This window comes from Lissotriton vulgaris, chromosome 4_1, assembly GCF_964263255.1.
Source record: "Lissotriton vulgaris chromosome 4_1, aLisVul1.2, whole genome shotgun sequence".
Taxonomy (NCBI): domain Eukaryota; kingdom Metazoa; phylum Chordata; class Amphibia; order Caudata; family Salamandridae; genus Lissotriton; species Lissotriton vulgaris.
The window spans coordinates 400,299,807-400,317,162 of record NC_141691.1 but is presented as its reverse complement, the minus strand read 5'-3'; the positions used below and the strand labels follow the sequence as shown (position 1 = coordinate 400,317,162).

Here is a 17,356-nt window from a genome sequence, read left to right as displayed (position 1 = left end):
TGGCTTAGGAGAGGGGAGGAAGGCTGCCTGCTTCCTGTTCCTGCCAGAGGCAGGAGAGCAGGAGCAGGTGCCGAGCACGACTGGCGCCAAGAAAACGTGGAACCCGGCCGCGAAGGTAAGTTAACTTTATTTTTTTATTTTAAATTAAACCTCCCCCGCGCGAACCCCTCCCCGCGCAACACCCCGCATACCCACCCGCGAGTCATGCCAGCTGCGACTGGAGGCAGACTGTTCAAAAAGGAACGTACTCTTGTGGAATAACCTCACAAAAAAAAGAAAAAAATTGTGTTTTAAAAAGCAAGCAATATAAGCAGAGATGCCAGACAGCCAAAGCATTGGTAAAGCAGTGATGCTTCATGGGAAGGACAAACACTAGATTGACAAGCTGTGGCACCAATAGGAGGCAGACAAATGAGAGTGACTAGGAAAGTCTACCAATAGTAAGCAATGGGCGGTCTCTAAACCCTTGTATGTTCTCTGTATGACACAATATGCGTCACAAAAGACAGTGAATGCGCTGTCTAGTAAGCTCGATCTAAAAAGAGTTTTGAAACCACAAAGTTTCCTAAAAATGCGATGTATTATAAACAATTGCAATAAGGACTTAGCTTTTATAAATTAATGTTTGCAATAAGGTCTTTGATTACCTTTTCATGAATATAAACTCCTATTCTCAGTACATAAATTTTTAAATATCTACTATCCTGAAAATTAGTCACTATTTTTCCATAATTGTAGTTTTATTATGATGCTGAAAAAAGTCACAAAGAACTAGAGTGCACTATTGTGAACATAGATTTAATATTTTCTCGTCGATTTTGTTGTGACTACTAACTTTACTCGTCTTAATATATAATGAAAACCTCTAAACAGAGGTAACAGTTATGTTAACAATTTGACTGCTTTATGCAGTTGGTAAAGGTATGCATGTGTAATTCTTCTAAGTGCTATGACAAGGTGGTGGAAACATTAACTGTTCCACAGACCAATCATGAGACTTGGCATCAACTGTAGATACCTAGCTTGCACATGTAAATGGAAAATTAAATTCACAGTAAGGATAAAACAGCATCTGAAGTTGCTGAACAAATCTTGCACTTTAAAATGCCTTGTTAACTAATAGCATTTTGTCCTGTGTTTTTTACATTTAGTGCAGGCGTGATGTCCCCGGGATGTTGAAACGATTTTCGTTTTCTTTGTTTCAAACTGATATCAGCTCAACATTATAGAACTTTAAAGACTGTAGCGATTGTTCAAGCAATAAAACTTTTAAAATATTATTTTAACTGAAAACCCTCAAGGAATTATTTATTTTAATCACGGATTTAGTCATCTATATCGCGACAATTGTTTGTCATGTTTTGCTTCTTAGAATAGCGTTCGCTTACATTTTTGTCTAATAATTGATGAATTTGATTAATGTTGGCACATTTTGAAAGTAAAGGTAGAAGAAGCAACTCAGCCTTTCAAGCCTCGGGTGCAGCAGAAAATAGTTTCACCCAAGAACAATCTTAATTTGAGACTTTTTCTTAATATGGAATGCAGGACGGGTACGCAAGGGAACGTTATAATGTTTGTAAAGTACCTAGTTTGTATCTACTCAAAACTGCAGAATTTTTACAGAAAATAATCATAGGCATATTTATTTTGCTATTGTTTTCGTCACAAGGAAAATATATTTTGACAAGCTCATGTGAGACGCTTGGGATGTCCTGGCTCCCATAAAAAGATGTGGTTCATTATTTGTCACCATCACATCAAGTTATCCTTCATTCAAGTGTTTTGAATAGTCCCTCACAAATGATGAAAACTGACTCTAAACATGTTGTGGAGTGTAGATCTGGGGTGAGGGGGAGGATGCCCTGGGAAGGCAAGAAGAAGACATGTTAAAATGACCTATGTTTCAGTGAGCAGAACTGCACCATCCAGGCTTGTTTTTAACCTAAAACCTACCATGCGTGTCCTGCACAAACTTTGGTGTATGGATTTACTATGCAGTAGTACTGAATTTGTATTCCAGTGTGTAATGCATGAATGCATGAATGTGTTAGTTGGTGAATTCACAAACAGTAAAGTGTAAGAGAAGTACATTTCACCAGATCCACACAACACTGTCTTTCCTGCACTGCAGCTGGTGGATTTGCTGAAGGGAGTCCACTGGCAAAGGAAAATCTAAATTGATGACTTCCATGGACATTACATCGGATGCAGCTGTTTCCAGCCCCCGTGAACATTTGATGATTTTTACAGCAGACCATTAGCATTCTTTGGAAGAAAGAACTGCTGGAAGCTGGAGGTCGAAGTGATTGAACTGAAATCTGCTACTTGTATACTTCACTGCTAAATAGTCTCACTTCTTTTTACAAACATTTGTACAATTCTGATATAATTTTTTTTTCAATTTCAGCATCCATTTTTATTTTACACGTGTTCTTAATACTCTCTTACAAATCATATGTTTCTCGTATGCTGCTGCTGAGATGGAAGACATTTAAAGGGCAATCAGTTTCAATCCGAGATAATACATTTAAAAAATAATTAAACAGGATTCACTCCTCGCCTCAAACCTTCCCCCCTTACCCCATGTGTTCCCTACTTTGACCATACAGCCTCCCTCTCGCAGAAACCTACCTTGCTCCCCTTTCACCCTGCTGTTCACTTTTTATGTTAAATTTCCACCTTTGTTGAAAGCTGAAATAATTAGCTGAATGCAGCATATGTAAAATGTGGTATCTGCTGGAGAACCCTTTGGACCGATTGTATGACAGTACCCTGCATGCGTTTACCATGCATGCCTTTACACTGCAGGCAATACAAAGAACGCATTATTACCATGTGTTCCTTTAGCATGCAAGTCGTTACAACGACTTTCCTCAAGGGGGTGCTGGACTTTGGAATAATATCATTTACTTTTCCAACTTCAGTCTGCGTAACAGTAGGGAAGGTGTTGAACTTAAAATGCAACACCTGTCCAACAACGTGTCACCTAAAGCAAGTCGTTGTAAAGACTTGTGTGGTAAGGAATGTGTCATAACTACACGTTTGTTGTACTGACCGCATTGTAAAGGAACACTGTGGTTCTGCCTTCATTTTAAAGGATGTTTCCCCTTTGGACCATGTAAAATTGATGTTTATACTGTATTTAGGGAGAACCAATTCACACTCACTAATTCGTTTTTTGTTCCCAGCTCTTGATAGTCCTTTTTCGATTACTAATAATTAGCATACTGTATTAATTTAGATGCATGTTTAATTAAAAGTATAAGAAATAGTTTTATTATTTGGCAGTTATTATTAGTCAATCCCAAAAGGTACCCACTCACTCAACAAACCTTTAGAAAGTTGAAATGATGAGTCTACTTTACTGTGATGTAAGCTGGTGGCCCTGAAGTTAGACAAGTCTAAACCGGTATCCTAATGCGCTGACCTACATTCTCAGTCTAAACCAGCCTATTCGCCAAGAAAAATGATTTATGGAAAACTGAGAAATTCTGTGCATGGTAAATTTCTGCCTCAATGTACAGAGACGTCCGATTTTTGGGGGATTTGCAGGATTCTAAGAACTAGGCTGGGAAATGTATGGAAGATGAAGATTTTCGGTGTAATTATTCCCTAGAAAGACGTCTGTGGATTGTCGGAAATGCAGGCAATCTACAGGGACAAGTATAACCGAGATGTGCAGGGGTTGAGCCTTTGTAAATGTTACCTATTCTCCTTTCCCCTTTTGCAAAACACTTTAGAGAACATCTGGAGAAAAGCCTTCCACCACACTCAGTGGTAATGTGTTGGTGCATGTGTCAGTGTCACATTCTAAACAAAAGTGTGCAAATTGGTGTGAAAAGTAATTCTAAGTGTTTGTGACAAACCATCAATTGTGGCTGCTTACCACATCCCCATCGGCCCCAGGCTCACCATCTCCTGGGATACCTATGTTGCTGCTGCTAACCCTAAGATGTGGGACACATTGATGAATGGGACCTTGCATGCTTAGGGTTTATGAACAAAATGCACACCAACTGGCATTCCTTAGTATTGCCGATGAGTTCGCATCACTCACCAGCTACAGTCTATGCCAAGCCTATTTCTATCACTTTTTTCTTCTTTATTTTTCCAAATCAAGACTGCAGGATGACCCCTGCTAGGCTAGAAAAACAACCTCAAGTGTCACCTCAACTGTTCACCATTTCAAAATTTGTAAATCCCCATCCGGGTATCCTCTCTCCCAAGATTAACATTTAAGGAGCACTTGCTATTAAATCTGTCATCTGTCAATCAGACAGAGTCACTTGATAACCCTGGCAGCTTAACATGGCTGTAGGAGTTCTGCCTTAAAATCGCCCTCCTGACTTTAGATCTATTTCTTGCCCTTCTTTCCTTGCGCATCAACCTTTTATCTGGCAAATGTGCAGTGCAGAAGCGAAAAGGACAAACACCCCCGACGCTGGGCTCTCCTTTTATTTAAACGGATGTGTCCAACAAAGGTCCAGGAAGGCAGAGTCCCTGCCATATTTTCGGGATAGCCAGATAAAATAGATTAGCATGCAATGAAATTCAGTGGAATCAATTTAAAGTTCGGCGGTTTTCCTGAAAACCTGGCTTGGATTCGGCACTGCTGAACCTCCATTGGAGACCCTTGAGTTAGAGGGACCAGGTATCTGCTTCAGGGGGGAGCTTCAGCGTTTTGTAAGTTTCAAAATAAAAAGGCCACAAATCTCTGTGAAGTCGTTCCAACCTTGACTGGTTCGAAAGTAAACAGTAACATTTTAACAGTGATTACAAATATTAAGGGTATGCTGCATAATGATGACATTTTGTATTCATCCTAAGTGACCAAAGTATGCATGCAACTTCCGGGCAGCAAATGGCGGTGGCATTCTTGCTGCCACTGCATTTAAGCCAGCACAGTTTTCCTGAATAACTCAAAGAAAGTCAATGGAATAACCTCTGGTGACGCATGAAAAGGCCTGAAGGACAGGGCGCCTCGATCAATATTGGTTTATTTCCACCACTGTTCGCTATGAAGAGACGCGGCTGATGTTATTACCTGTCGGGGAGATAAGCCCGGGTGATAAGAGGCCGGGAACTCCGTGGGGCAGGAGCCGCGCGTTCTCTTGCATCGCCACTCCCAGGGAGCGTTTCGGAGGCCTTCCCGGCCGGGAGCTGTGGGGGAGCAAGGCAGAAAATTAAAATCACGCTTTTCCTAGAACAATAATCTTTTATATTCAAAGTATTTTCTAAGTCTAGATCGAAGCGCAAATTTTTAATAACATATAATACAGCATCAAAAACGGCCTCAGCGCAGCATTATCGTGACCCTCTCCCCCCTCCCCCCCCCCAATAACGCATGCGCAGACGCGGGAAATAACGCCTGTGGGTTCCTGACATCAGATGGCATGTTTTGCACGGGTTAGAGAGGCTCGTAAATGATGTAGCCTGAGAGTAAAGCGCAAAGGACAAACGTTCCCCCCCTTCGAAACATGCAGAGAGATGAGTGTTCACTGCCTCATTTCAACTTTCCTAGATAATAGCAGGAGATTGATGATAACACTGTGCGTCTTCCAATAATCTTTAAAATAAATGTCTACGTCAACAATTAAGTGTTAAGGGGAGATGCAGAAATAGCTGGTGGTATTAATGCTACCTCTCGTTATTCAACGTTTTTCCAAGCTAACTTACAAGTGGGACAGAATTGTTTGCCTAGAGTGATGCCACCATGGATGCAATATGAGATTTTAGTGCACCTGTTATTTGGCTGGAAATATAAATCCTGGTCAATTATTTCATATTCAATTTGAACTCTTTCCTCGTGCATTTCTGAATGCAAAACACTTTTATATTCTTGACACACACACCCCACACCCACGCCAGCCATTTTCTGGGCTGGCACCCAGTCATGAGCCCAACATCAATTCTTGCTGGTTTTAGGGCCCCTCCACACCACACTATGTGGTTCTGCTGTGAGCTGCTCAGCATTCGGGTTTAGAGGTTTGTAGGGGCTCAGAGAGAGCAGCAGATCATTAAGTGGGATGTAAAAGATGGGGGTCTCTAAAATGACCCCCACCTACAGATGCACAACTAGGAATCCTTCAAGATACCTGGCCTATGTACATGTGGGCGTGGCTTAAACCACGTAAACTAAAATCCTGTGCATCGCGCAGCGTGACACCTAAACCTTATTTGAATTTTTGGTTATTGCATTAAGGTATTATTCAACAACATACACATGCTTTAAACAAACCAGGCCTAATGGGTTTCCATATTCTTGTTAGTAGTATCAAATAAATGAGTAGAAAGCATTTTGGTGTGACTGATTGTAATTCAAAATGCTCGATTTTGAGAATATGAGGCAGAGAATATAATATTAATAAGGTCTGTGGAAGGCCTAGTGTGCTCTGGAGTGCAATATGCCCCCTCGTGCTGCTTTCCTTTGCTGTCTCTGCCTCTTTAGACACTTGCACCCTTTTTCTCCCGATGTAATTCTGAAATCCCCCATCTGCATATCTCACACCTCATCTCTTTCCTCGCCTGCACGTCTTTTTGCTCTCTCCTTCTGCATGTTCTCTCTTTCATCTCCTCCACTTCACTACTCCCAACACACACAACTCCCCCACTCGCCTGTAAGCGCTGCCTCTTCTTTTCCTATAGTGCTGTGCATTTTTCATTAGCTGTGAACCTCCTTTCCACACTTTCCCATAATTACTATTAGAACATGGGTGACCATCTCTCTGTGCACTCAGCAAAGGGGAAAGGATTGGATGTGGTATGCAGTCTGAGCACCTTCATGCTCCACTGGCAGGCACTGAGAGAAACTCACCCTGAGCCCCACCATGCACCACCATAAACACCCACCACAACCTGAACATAAACATGACTCAGTGCACAGTATGCACTACGCAAGAGTCATGTTAATTGAAAGCAGGGCTTTAAGTGGGCCGGGTCTCAAGGGGTCTGAGCACTGGCAGTTTTTTAAAGGGGGCCTCGAAACGGGTCTCTATCGGGCTCTGTTTTGAGCCCTGGCACAGGCGCTCCGTTTTTTAAACGGACTGAAGTGACAGCAGTTTGCTGTCACTGCAGTTCGGATAAAAGTGCCAGGGCACAAACAGCCCGATAGAGACCCGTTTCGAGCCAGCTAGCACATCGATGTGCGCTGCCCACACTGCTCACTTCTCACTAGTGGAGAAGTTACGGCATGACGTCATGCCAGAAGAGCATTGTGGGGGAAGATAAATCCTTTAAAGAGTCATTTTCTTTCTGGATTTCCCTTCTGTTTTTGAAACTTAAGAGAAGCAACATTGTGGTAGGGTATCCAGGGTTTTAATTGGAAGCTTTTTCAATATTATATGTAATAAGCCATAGTTGCAGCTTATTGATCTTATGCAACTAATAACCACCGACAAAGTCAATAGTACTTACTTGTTGTAGGTATGATGCTACTTGTTGTATCACATATCTGGATGCAATGACAGAAACAGCAAAATACAAGTTGGGCGGCACACTATACTAAACACAGATTTTTAGCGGAAGTGTTTTAAAGCCACGCCCCTGATTACACTGGCCAGTCCCTTTTGAGAGACCCCCCAGTTTTTTCATCCCACTAAAAGCCCTGCTTGAAAGAAATGACTGCAGAAACACTACATCTGGAAAAAAACAAATAATAGCAGGAAATACAAGATGAAGCAAAACATGCAGAATGTAAACAGGAGTTACTGATCATCTTAAGGGTGGTTACAGTCACTTCTGAAAATGTAGTCAGTGGTTTTGCCTGTAAAGTTAAGGACATGAAATTACAGCCAGAAAGGGGCCTGCTTCATAGTCAGTTTTTAATTACTGCTACGTCTGAAACCAAGTAGAGCCTGGCCCACTTACAGTCCTGAGATCACCTCTCAGCACATTCAGACTAGGGGTGCCTGCTACTCCCTCTATGCACTGCATACTGCAGCAGTGTCAAAGGTTTCACCACAGATATGCGTCTCTCTGGGGCGAATTGTGCTGCTGAGATATCTACCTGGTGGCAGCTCTTCTGCAAGGCGGATTCCACCTGGAGGCAGTTAGCATCGTACATTTTTCAGGGGTTGACAAAGGAGCGAACGAGTTTTGAGCTACCGCCAGCCTCTAATTCTGAGCCATTCATCAAAGCCAGCATTTCTGAGGTTGGTGGTAAAAAAGCAGGCCACAGAAAGAAGTGGGACACCACCACCAGCAGCAGCTGGAGGTAGGCCACCTTCAGCTGTCCCCTTCATCTGTCCCCTTCACGTAGTGCACTCAGACTTTGGAGAGAATACCAAGTATTCTCCTCCCACTAAGATCCAAACTGGGGCTCTGTGCTCCCTGCTGATTGTAGATACTTGGATGGACTGTGCAGATCAAGTTTTAACTAACCAGCTTTGTCGAAAGAAACTAACTATATAGGGACTTTGTAGAGCTTTTATTGATCCATTTGGTGGAAGGTAAGAGGTCCCAGAGTCCCTCCCAGGCACTCCTCACCTGAGTATAGAGTCACTCACCGCACCCACTAACAGAGGGTCACCAACCCCTTCAGTGCTCATGATGAGACCAGCTTATTTTAACCATTTGCGATGGGTAAAACATAGACCCAAGATGCCCTGGAGACCTTCGCAGAAACATTTTCACTGCAGCAGGAGTATCTCGAGCATGAAGCACTGTACACAAAACTGGATTTTGTATTTAGGGTAGACAGAAAGCAGGTTACGGGAACTAGCATGTGACGGAATCCCAGGAGTACATGTTATTGAGACAGCTACTCCAAATTTAAAGATCTTTTAATAATACTAATACTTACAATATTGCACACATTCAGAGGGAGGCACAAGGAAATAACTTGATTTGCCCAGAACCATACAGTTTTTGGTCAGATGCCAAGGGTAGGTTCTTATAGTCGAAGTCAATAGTTTTCCCTTAGATCACATCTCCTCCCAGGAGTTGTATTACACAAAGTGCCCTGCGGGAGCACAACAGATGTTAGCATTCGCTTTTCATACCGCTGATGCACTTTGGTATTACAGAAGTGCCTACAGACTCATGTACCATTTCTCCTGTAATATGGATCGCACTTGTAAAAAATGTCAAATACCTAGATCTCTGGGGGTGTCCCTTATTTACATGGCGGTGCAGCCTCAAGCAAAGGAAGGAAAGCCTTTGCCCCTGTGGCTGCTGTGTATTGTAGGCACAAGCACAAGGCCAAAAAGCTTTTGGGAAGCACTGATTATTCATCACATTTTGAGGTTTCACACTGTGAGTGCCCTCCTTAAAGCACCCCTTGGTGGAAGGTAAGAGGTCCCAGAGTCCCTCCCAGGCACTCATCGCCTGAGTATACAGTCACTCACCGCACCCACTAACAGAGGGTCACCAACCCCTTCAGTGCTCATGATGAGACCAGCTCGTCATGAGTCACGGTGGAGCTGTGCTCATGACGAGCTGGTCTCATCATAACGGCGCCGCTCCGCACACGCGCAATTAATTCCCCGTCTAGGTGGGCGAATTCATCAGTGGGGGGGTCATGACGAGACCAGCTCGTCATGAGCACAGCTCCACCGTGACTCATGACGAGCTGGTCTCGTCACAAGCACCGCGGCGCCGCGCTAACCCCCCTGCCCCCTCCCGCACCGTGGGGGAATTACCCCTGCAGCGAAGGGGTTAAGAACTGACAAACTCTGCATTTAAATACCGGCTAGTGTTTGCATGTACAGATCTGTCTTTTAACCCCTTCGCTGCAGCGGCAATTCCGCCGCTGCTCTAGGGGGATGTTTCTTTATACGTAATCGGGGGCACTGTCCTCGTCTGTGCCGGGCACACCAGTACAAAATTTGTTTTTAAAAAAAATGAATGCCAGGGCACCCGTCAGGAGGCCACTGCAGCCTGCGCCACCGTTGGCCAATGACAGCACTAACACACCACTAATCATCACACTTAAAAGTGTGACGATTCCAGGACCCCAAAGCTACAAAAACGTCCTTGGTGGTCAGGGCCAGACTGGCCAGCCGGGCAAGCGGGCAATCCCCCGGGAGGCTGAGCTCCAGGAGGCCGGTTTTGACACTTGGAGGCCGGTTGCGCACCCAGGAGTTGTGACGCACGTTACGCGATCGGATCCCGGCGGTCTCTCTAAGATTCTCAAGCTCCTTTAAAAGCCTGATTATTCTTGCACAGGTGCATGCATGATTACAAACTGTAGAATAGCGCTACTGTGCTAAACTCTTACGTACTTGAATAGTTAATTAAATCCCCTTCTGAACAACCAGCAAAACTAGCGTATATAATTGAAACCTTTCAGTTTGATTTTTCCAAAATTATCCTGGAAAAATCATACTGAGGAAAGTGTTGGGGTCACTCACTCGTTGCAAAATGGGGGTTGAATTAATAATTTTTTGCCAGGGCTGTTTTAGGTTCCCAGTCCGGCCCTGTTGGTGGTGGATATTACTCATTTTTATTGCGTATTGAATTGATAAACATCTGTTGTCCTTACCTCTAAATTCAACTAACAGTGCCACCATGTGCAGAATGTGATAAGTGCAGGAGCTGACAATTAAGTGCCGGGGCTGAGCACTGGAAACCACTGGCTCAAATTAAGCACTGCCCTATTGAAGAGTGTGCTGTGGCACAGACCAGGAACGTGTGCTCAATATGTAATTTGGTGCCAGACTGGGAAGGGAGGAGTTATTTCATGACTCTACAATATTCGAATGATTTAGTTTGGGACAGCCCCAATAAAATAGCTGAAACAAACAATAGTACAGACTATCCACACAGACAATGGCAACATTTAATGCACTTTTGATGGTTTTATCTAATTTTTGTCAGCAAGCAATACAGTGCAAATATCATTGAGGATAACTCTAGCCAAAGGTAACATGAAGAAATAAACATGTAGGTTTACTTTTGAAAGTAAACGTGTCATTTTTTTATGAAACTGCAGATGGCTTTTTATGCGCTTCTAAGCCTCTGTTACGGAGCGCGAGGACCGAGCATATTTCTTGCCCCACTCTTTCGGAAGGAACAGATTTATACGGCGCAGAATATTAAAATCAACCTTTTCATGGGTCAAATAATAAATAAAAGTACCGCTTTGCAATATATGTGGAAATATTCCAGTGTTCCAGCGGTGGTAATGCAGCCGGCGCTGCTGAATAATGGAGCACCTGTCTGACACGATGCTGCGAGGCATTGTATTAAATAACCAGGCACCGGCAATGAATGGGGCCCGGCCGCGCGGCTTGTAGAAACGGCTTCCAACTTACAAAGAAATGTAACCTATCCCTCAGCCTATCAGCTTCGCGGAGGCAAAACTCTCCATCAATGCGCCGGAACTCGCTTTTTAAATGATGACACCATCTAGCTATCTTAGGCCCAGATAAGCCCATCCACTTTCCATTCATCATGCAATTTGCCAGTTTTCTGTTGTTTAGCATAAACCTAGTGTATACACACGCAAATAAGATTTCGCACTGCGCCTTCATATTTCAGATGGAAAGATATTTGCATCCGTTCCTTGTTTTTTTTTTTTACAATGGCAGCGATGCTAAAGGACTGTATAGAGGCGATACTGGGGGGATAAATGTACCCCAAAAAGTGATGTTTGTTTAATGCACTGCTACGGATCTCGCCAGGGGTATGAGGCATTATATAATTGTTATAACACAATACATTATTGCCCTATTGACCATCATTCGCTGAAAAGAGCACGTTATGTTCCCCTATGTAATATTGCCTGAAAGCGCAATCTCTTTCTACCAGGGGTGGACAAAAAGATGTTTTTTTCTGAATTATGTCTAACTTTCAGGAACATTATGTGAAATTCAGTGTTTTTGTGACATTTCTTTGGATAGTATCTTATGTGACAATTGGACACAAAGGCATACCTTCAAGAAGTATAAGATACAGGCAGCAGACTGGTTTGAAGAGAAAATATCTCTCAGCCAAAAATTCACTGTTCCCACAATATGTATTGTGCTTCAACCTGTAGCCCACTAGGTAAACATTCATGGAATTTGTCTAATGCAAAATACAGGAATTTCACTACCTTTAGAATGTTTAATGAGCAATTCCCTCATAGCAATGAAATGTTACTGTCTGCCAGGATCATAGCTACTCTTTAACCTAGGAAGAAATAGCCATGATAAACCAATCCACATTGATCATTAACTATTTAATGCAATACGTTCATGTAATTCTGTTTTATTTGTATAGAAAAAATTGCTAGGTGATGGAAAATGTATCACAATTTATAAAGTACATTTAAAACCATTTTCTTGGGTGGGAGGACAAAGCCTGCTGGCCTCCAAGATAGCTATGCTCTGTGGGAGCTCCTTCACGACCCTGACCGTAGGCTGGTGAAATACCACTGAAAGGTGGAACCAAGTCTTGCTTAGGGGTGGACAATAAATTTTGCTTGCCGCGGAGTTGGCAGAGTTTTGTCCATTTTATGTTACGCATGTAACAAGAGGTTCCGGACAAATTTTTTCCAACCACTGCGTGGTGAAGTTTTTTCTAGCATGCGACTCGCCAACAGTAAGTTGACGAGCACAAGCGAGATTTGACGACCCGTAGCATGATTTTCAATCACTAGGAGGATGCCTGGCAAGATTTCCCGAATATGGGAGAACATGAATGGTCGTGGTCAGAAAGCTGCAGCTTGAGTAGTAAATCTAATTTAGCAGCAGCAAAATCAACTTATGAAGCATCGCTCTCTGGCGATCTGCGTGGCACCATTCACTTTGATTTGTCAGGGCGGAATTAGCTCCTGGCGCTAAATATCAGTGTGAGCAGCGCTACATGCCTAATTCCGCCCGTTTGGGGAACTCCGTGGAATCTCACAGAGTTTTCATGTAACTCCACGGAATTCCGTGGAGGGAATCTCTGAGTTGTTTTTGTGTCCACCCTAGTTTTGCTATTGGCGATGTAGAGCATCTGGAGGCATCAATGCTTCTCATGGTGTTTCTCTGCATTCTGGACCATGTCATAGACCTGCAAATAATCAAAGCTTTGCATGCCTGTGGTATCCAATATGGTGGCGATGATGTGATGACTTTGCTTCAGCAGCTGAAAGTGTGGCACGATTCAGCAGTGGCTCCTGTTTAATAGAAGGGCAATCTTGTGCCCTCGAGGGAGGCCGGTAACACAAGAGGACCCCAGCAGGCTTTTGTGGGGTGGAAACATAGTGTGAAGGAACAGCATTTGTAAGAGCAGTGCCAATGAAAACATGATGTTGGCTCCAAGCCATAACATTTAACGCCTTTTTTATGAAGTGGTTTGTAACCACAACACTCAAAGAAGATATGCAGCACGTGGAAACGGAGAAACGTAGCTTCTTTGCGTCAAGGTGCCAGCCCCAAATGTATCAAGTGCTCAAGATCCTAAAGGCATGGAAGGCATTTGAGATTGTCATTCTATGGAAGAGTTTCAAATAAATCAACTGCTAAAGGCAAATACAATGTGTATTTTGGGGCCATCAAACGTGAATGAAAATGGTTATTCGAAGAAGGAGGTGCAACATTTCTCTAAAATGGTAGCAATGGATGGCGATATGCTGCCTGGAGTTACCGTGCTGAAAGTTACGTGGCTGTCTACCAAAGACCCATTGGCGAGAAATAAGGATTTAGGCACTGTGTTGACAAAGCTATCTGACACTGATCATGAAGGAATGCTAATGAAGAAGGTAGTAAAGAACAGGTTCTCCAGGTTTGAGGGCCTCCGATAGTACATCTTCCCCGGACCACAGCTTTATGATACTGCTATGCTGCAGACTTTCATAAAGAAGATGATGCCAACTGGACCCGCAAAAGCTACAGGTACAAGACAAAGAGAGGGCAATGTTTTACAAATCCTCAGGCTGCACAATCACATGTTGCTGTATTATTAATTGGGCTGGATGGTCCACCACAATGAATGCAGTCACTAACCTGCTAGGTCCAGGCAAAGGTTTCATAAACTCAAGTTGATCTCAACCCCTGGCAGCTATGGAACAGATCAGATGGGCTTGACTTAGTGAAAATGTGTAAAGCATTTGGAAGTATCAAAACTGTTTAAAAGTCAAAAATCCAACACCATAAAAGACCCCCTGGCTAGGAGTTCAGTCCAAAAATGGTTCCCATTTAAAATCCCTGAAGTATATTGGTGCTATGCAGACCTTTGAATAAAGAGATGTTCTATCGCTTGTTAGAACTGGAGGGCACATATATAGGCAGTCTTGAAGTTTTTGCACCTCTTAGTTTACCCGCCCACCCACCATTCACCCGTATCGGTGATCTGAGTAGATGATGTTCTTTTTATGGAGCATCTTATTAAAGAATTGGAAACCTAAAATGTTGTGCATTTACTTTGAGACTGCCATTGCAGGTTGTGTGTTAATCAATGGATATTTTGCCTGTAATTTAGGTAATGTGTGGCTTAATAATAAGGATTCGAACATAAAATAACTTTCTGATAGAAGCAGGTTCAAAATCTGTCTGTACATCTTCTGAAGGACAACAATTTAGTGAGTGAAAAGCCAACAGAAATGGGCTCCTATCCTAATGTCCAGTACGCTTTTGCAAATTCTGAGAGAAATGCCTCAAACTACAATTTACACCGATAGGTATAACTCCTTATAGGAAATACAGAAACAAAAATACGTTTGCACTCTATTTTTGAAGCACGTTTTCTTAAGATATCTACTTTTCTTTGAGCATCTGGTGATCAGGAGGAGATGAGATGTGTCATTTAGTGTGATTGGTCAGATTCCCATGGGTAAAGAACTTCTCGCTCACCCAACAGTGACAACATATGCCACACCAGACCGTTTACTGGCGCTTAGCACAAGGCACTGAGTCCGAGACAGCCCCATTTCCTTACCCTACTGACATCAAATCTCCACAAACCTATTCACAGTCTGATGGCCAATGGAACTGTTTAGAACCCTGGACAAGTTCATGCACAGCAATGGCATACTATTGGCCCATTTGTGTGCCATATTTGCAGCAAGTAACAACAATGCACATGTCAATCTGTATTACAGCACATTTAATCAAATAGAAACAAATAGAAACATATCTTATGTCTTTCTTGCCAGGTATGTGGGGGAATGAGATTAAGTCAAATTGTTCAAGTCAAGTCAAGTCAACAAAGCTTTATTTCGATATGAAATATCTTAAAAGCATTTATACAGTCAAAGTTTTATAAATCCTATAGTGTTAGAACTATATCTTCACATGAGTATGAAACAATGTCATTGGTTGTACATTTACATACCTGGGCACATGCATATTGAAATGCACACATAATTTGAATTTATATTAAAATCATTTGGATTGATATTAACAAAAAAATATCTATTTGGGCTGATGTACAGCTAGTGCTCACGAATGGAAAACAAACTTGGCAAACATTAAGGGACACTCTCACTTGATGTCTTTCCATGCCAATATTTTGAGAGGTAAAAATAGTACCAACAAGAGGAAGATAGCACTGTGTTCCACGAAAGGCAATCAGATACAGCAGAAAACAGCGCAGTCAGACAAGATGATGCATTATTTAAAGGTCATATGTATGATTATATGCATGCATTTTTTTTACTTTAATTGTGTACGTTTTGTTAAAGTGAAACGCACATCTTACTGATGGTAAAGTGCACAAGTGGATTTTAAGATAATGATGGAGCAGGGAAAAATAGTAATTTCTGAAATGAAAACAAAGAAGTGTTTCCTTATATAAATGTATTTGTACAGTATTTTTAGAGCGCAAACCTTGCCAAGAGAATAGGTGACATAAGTATAAATGAAAAGCTATTAATCGCTTTCCAGTGGTTTACCGGCAGTCAGGATGGAACTAGAATGGCTCAGTTTATTATAAACTAAGTTAAATGACACAACATACAGTAGAACTGGAGGAGCGAGCTTCATTTAACTGTTTGTTGGTAACTGGAGTGCTATTGACGGATTGCAAACACCAGGTTGAGATCCACTCCAATAAAGTAGAAGCAGACCATAGACAGCAAGCCTAACCTTAGTTCTGACGGAGCACAGCTTTGAGAAAATAAAGCATGCTTGGATTAACTCCCCAGTAACATTTATTGGCGCTGGATCAGTTTCAGCAAAATTAGGTAAATGCTTTAGAAAGAAAGGTGGTGGATTTACTGCAGCATGGGTAAAACAGTTGGCGGTCTGACACACAAATCTGTTTCTTTATACTATCAATCCGAGTTAAAGAAATTGATGGATCAGGTCTCCTTGGACTTCTTCAAACTCAACAACATTATCCAACAAAGGTGCCTCGTAAGTAAGTTATGAAGAATTTGTCATGGGTCCAACTGTGGCGAAATGGTATTGGGAGCCAACTAAACAAGGAGGAAAATACCTCTGTATAATTACAAGTTTCCTAGAAACAGGGGCAGTGATGCTGGGGCTATTGTATTTATAAATTGCCTGGCCTCCAAACAGAGCAACAGTGTAGTTGGAAAGTTCATGAAAGTGAATGGTTTGTAGAGTTTGGGAGGGTTCTCCTCAGATTTAACCTCCTGTACACCCATTGTTAAAATCCTTAAAAAAGCATCAGCATTCACCGACAGTCTTTACCAGGCTTTCGGGCGGAGACCAAAGAGATATTACAGTGGGACTAAAATACCTCTGGGGTACAAATAAAGTTGCATAGAGAAGCATATTTCATCAGGAGTATGCTTCTAGAATAAGTGATCTTGAAATGTGAGGCGCACAATTAATACATGGCTGGCTTTAAAAAAATGATTGAGGCTTAATCCCACATCAGGGTAAGAATAGTATACAGAATTACAAATTATTTCATTATTAAAATGTGAGACCTTCCAAGAGCAAATGCCTATGGTGATGCTGTACTATAGCAAGAGTGAATAGAGCAGACTTTTTGACAATGCCAACAATTTGAAATTGATAAGTGAAATATTACTAGTAATGGCTGGAGATTCTCAACCACATTTTAAAAAACTCTATGCCCCTTATTATAAATGGCCGGTTAATTCCAATGGGGCTGGTACCAGCAGTTACTGCCCCACTGAGAAATATCAGCTTTACGGGAACACTACAGTTCCTTAGTGTTTCAGTGGAGTTTTTTTACCTGCTTCAAGCAGCACAGGTCTGCTGGAGGAATACTGGAGAAAACATGCAGAAATTAACAAAGTAAGTCCAATTTTCCCATATTATTCACCCAAAAAATCGTAATTCACATTATTTTCCCAACCCTGCAGTTACCAGGATTCCCACTAACTATATTCCCGGAGCATGGGAATAACAGGAATTATTATGTACCATGAATAATGGGAGCTAACAAGTGGAATTTCAAGGATAATCGTGAAAATCTCTTCACAGGTGCCATACCCAAGTGAGTCTTGAATGCT

The 17,356-nt window shown here is 42.2% G+C and overlaps 1 protein-coding gene across 6 annotated transcripts in view; it reads right to left on the bottom strand.

Moving 5' to 3' along the window:
* DACH2 (dachshund family transcription factor 2) overlaps positions 1-17,356 on the bottom strand; it is an 847,028-nt gene that overhangs the window by 463,448 nt on the left and 366,224 nt on the right. For all 6 annotated transcript variants that reach the window (XM_086918783.1, XM_086918784.1, XM_086918786.1 and 3 more), the window contains exon 2: positions 5,045-5,160. In XM_086918783.1, the coding sequence (XP_086774909.1) occupies positions 5,045-5,160 (116 nt within the window). The remainder of the gene's footprint in view (positions 1-5,044; positions 5,161-17,356) is intronic.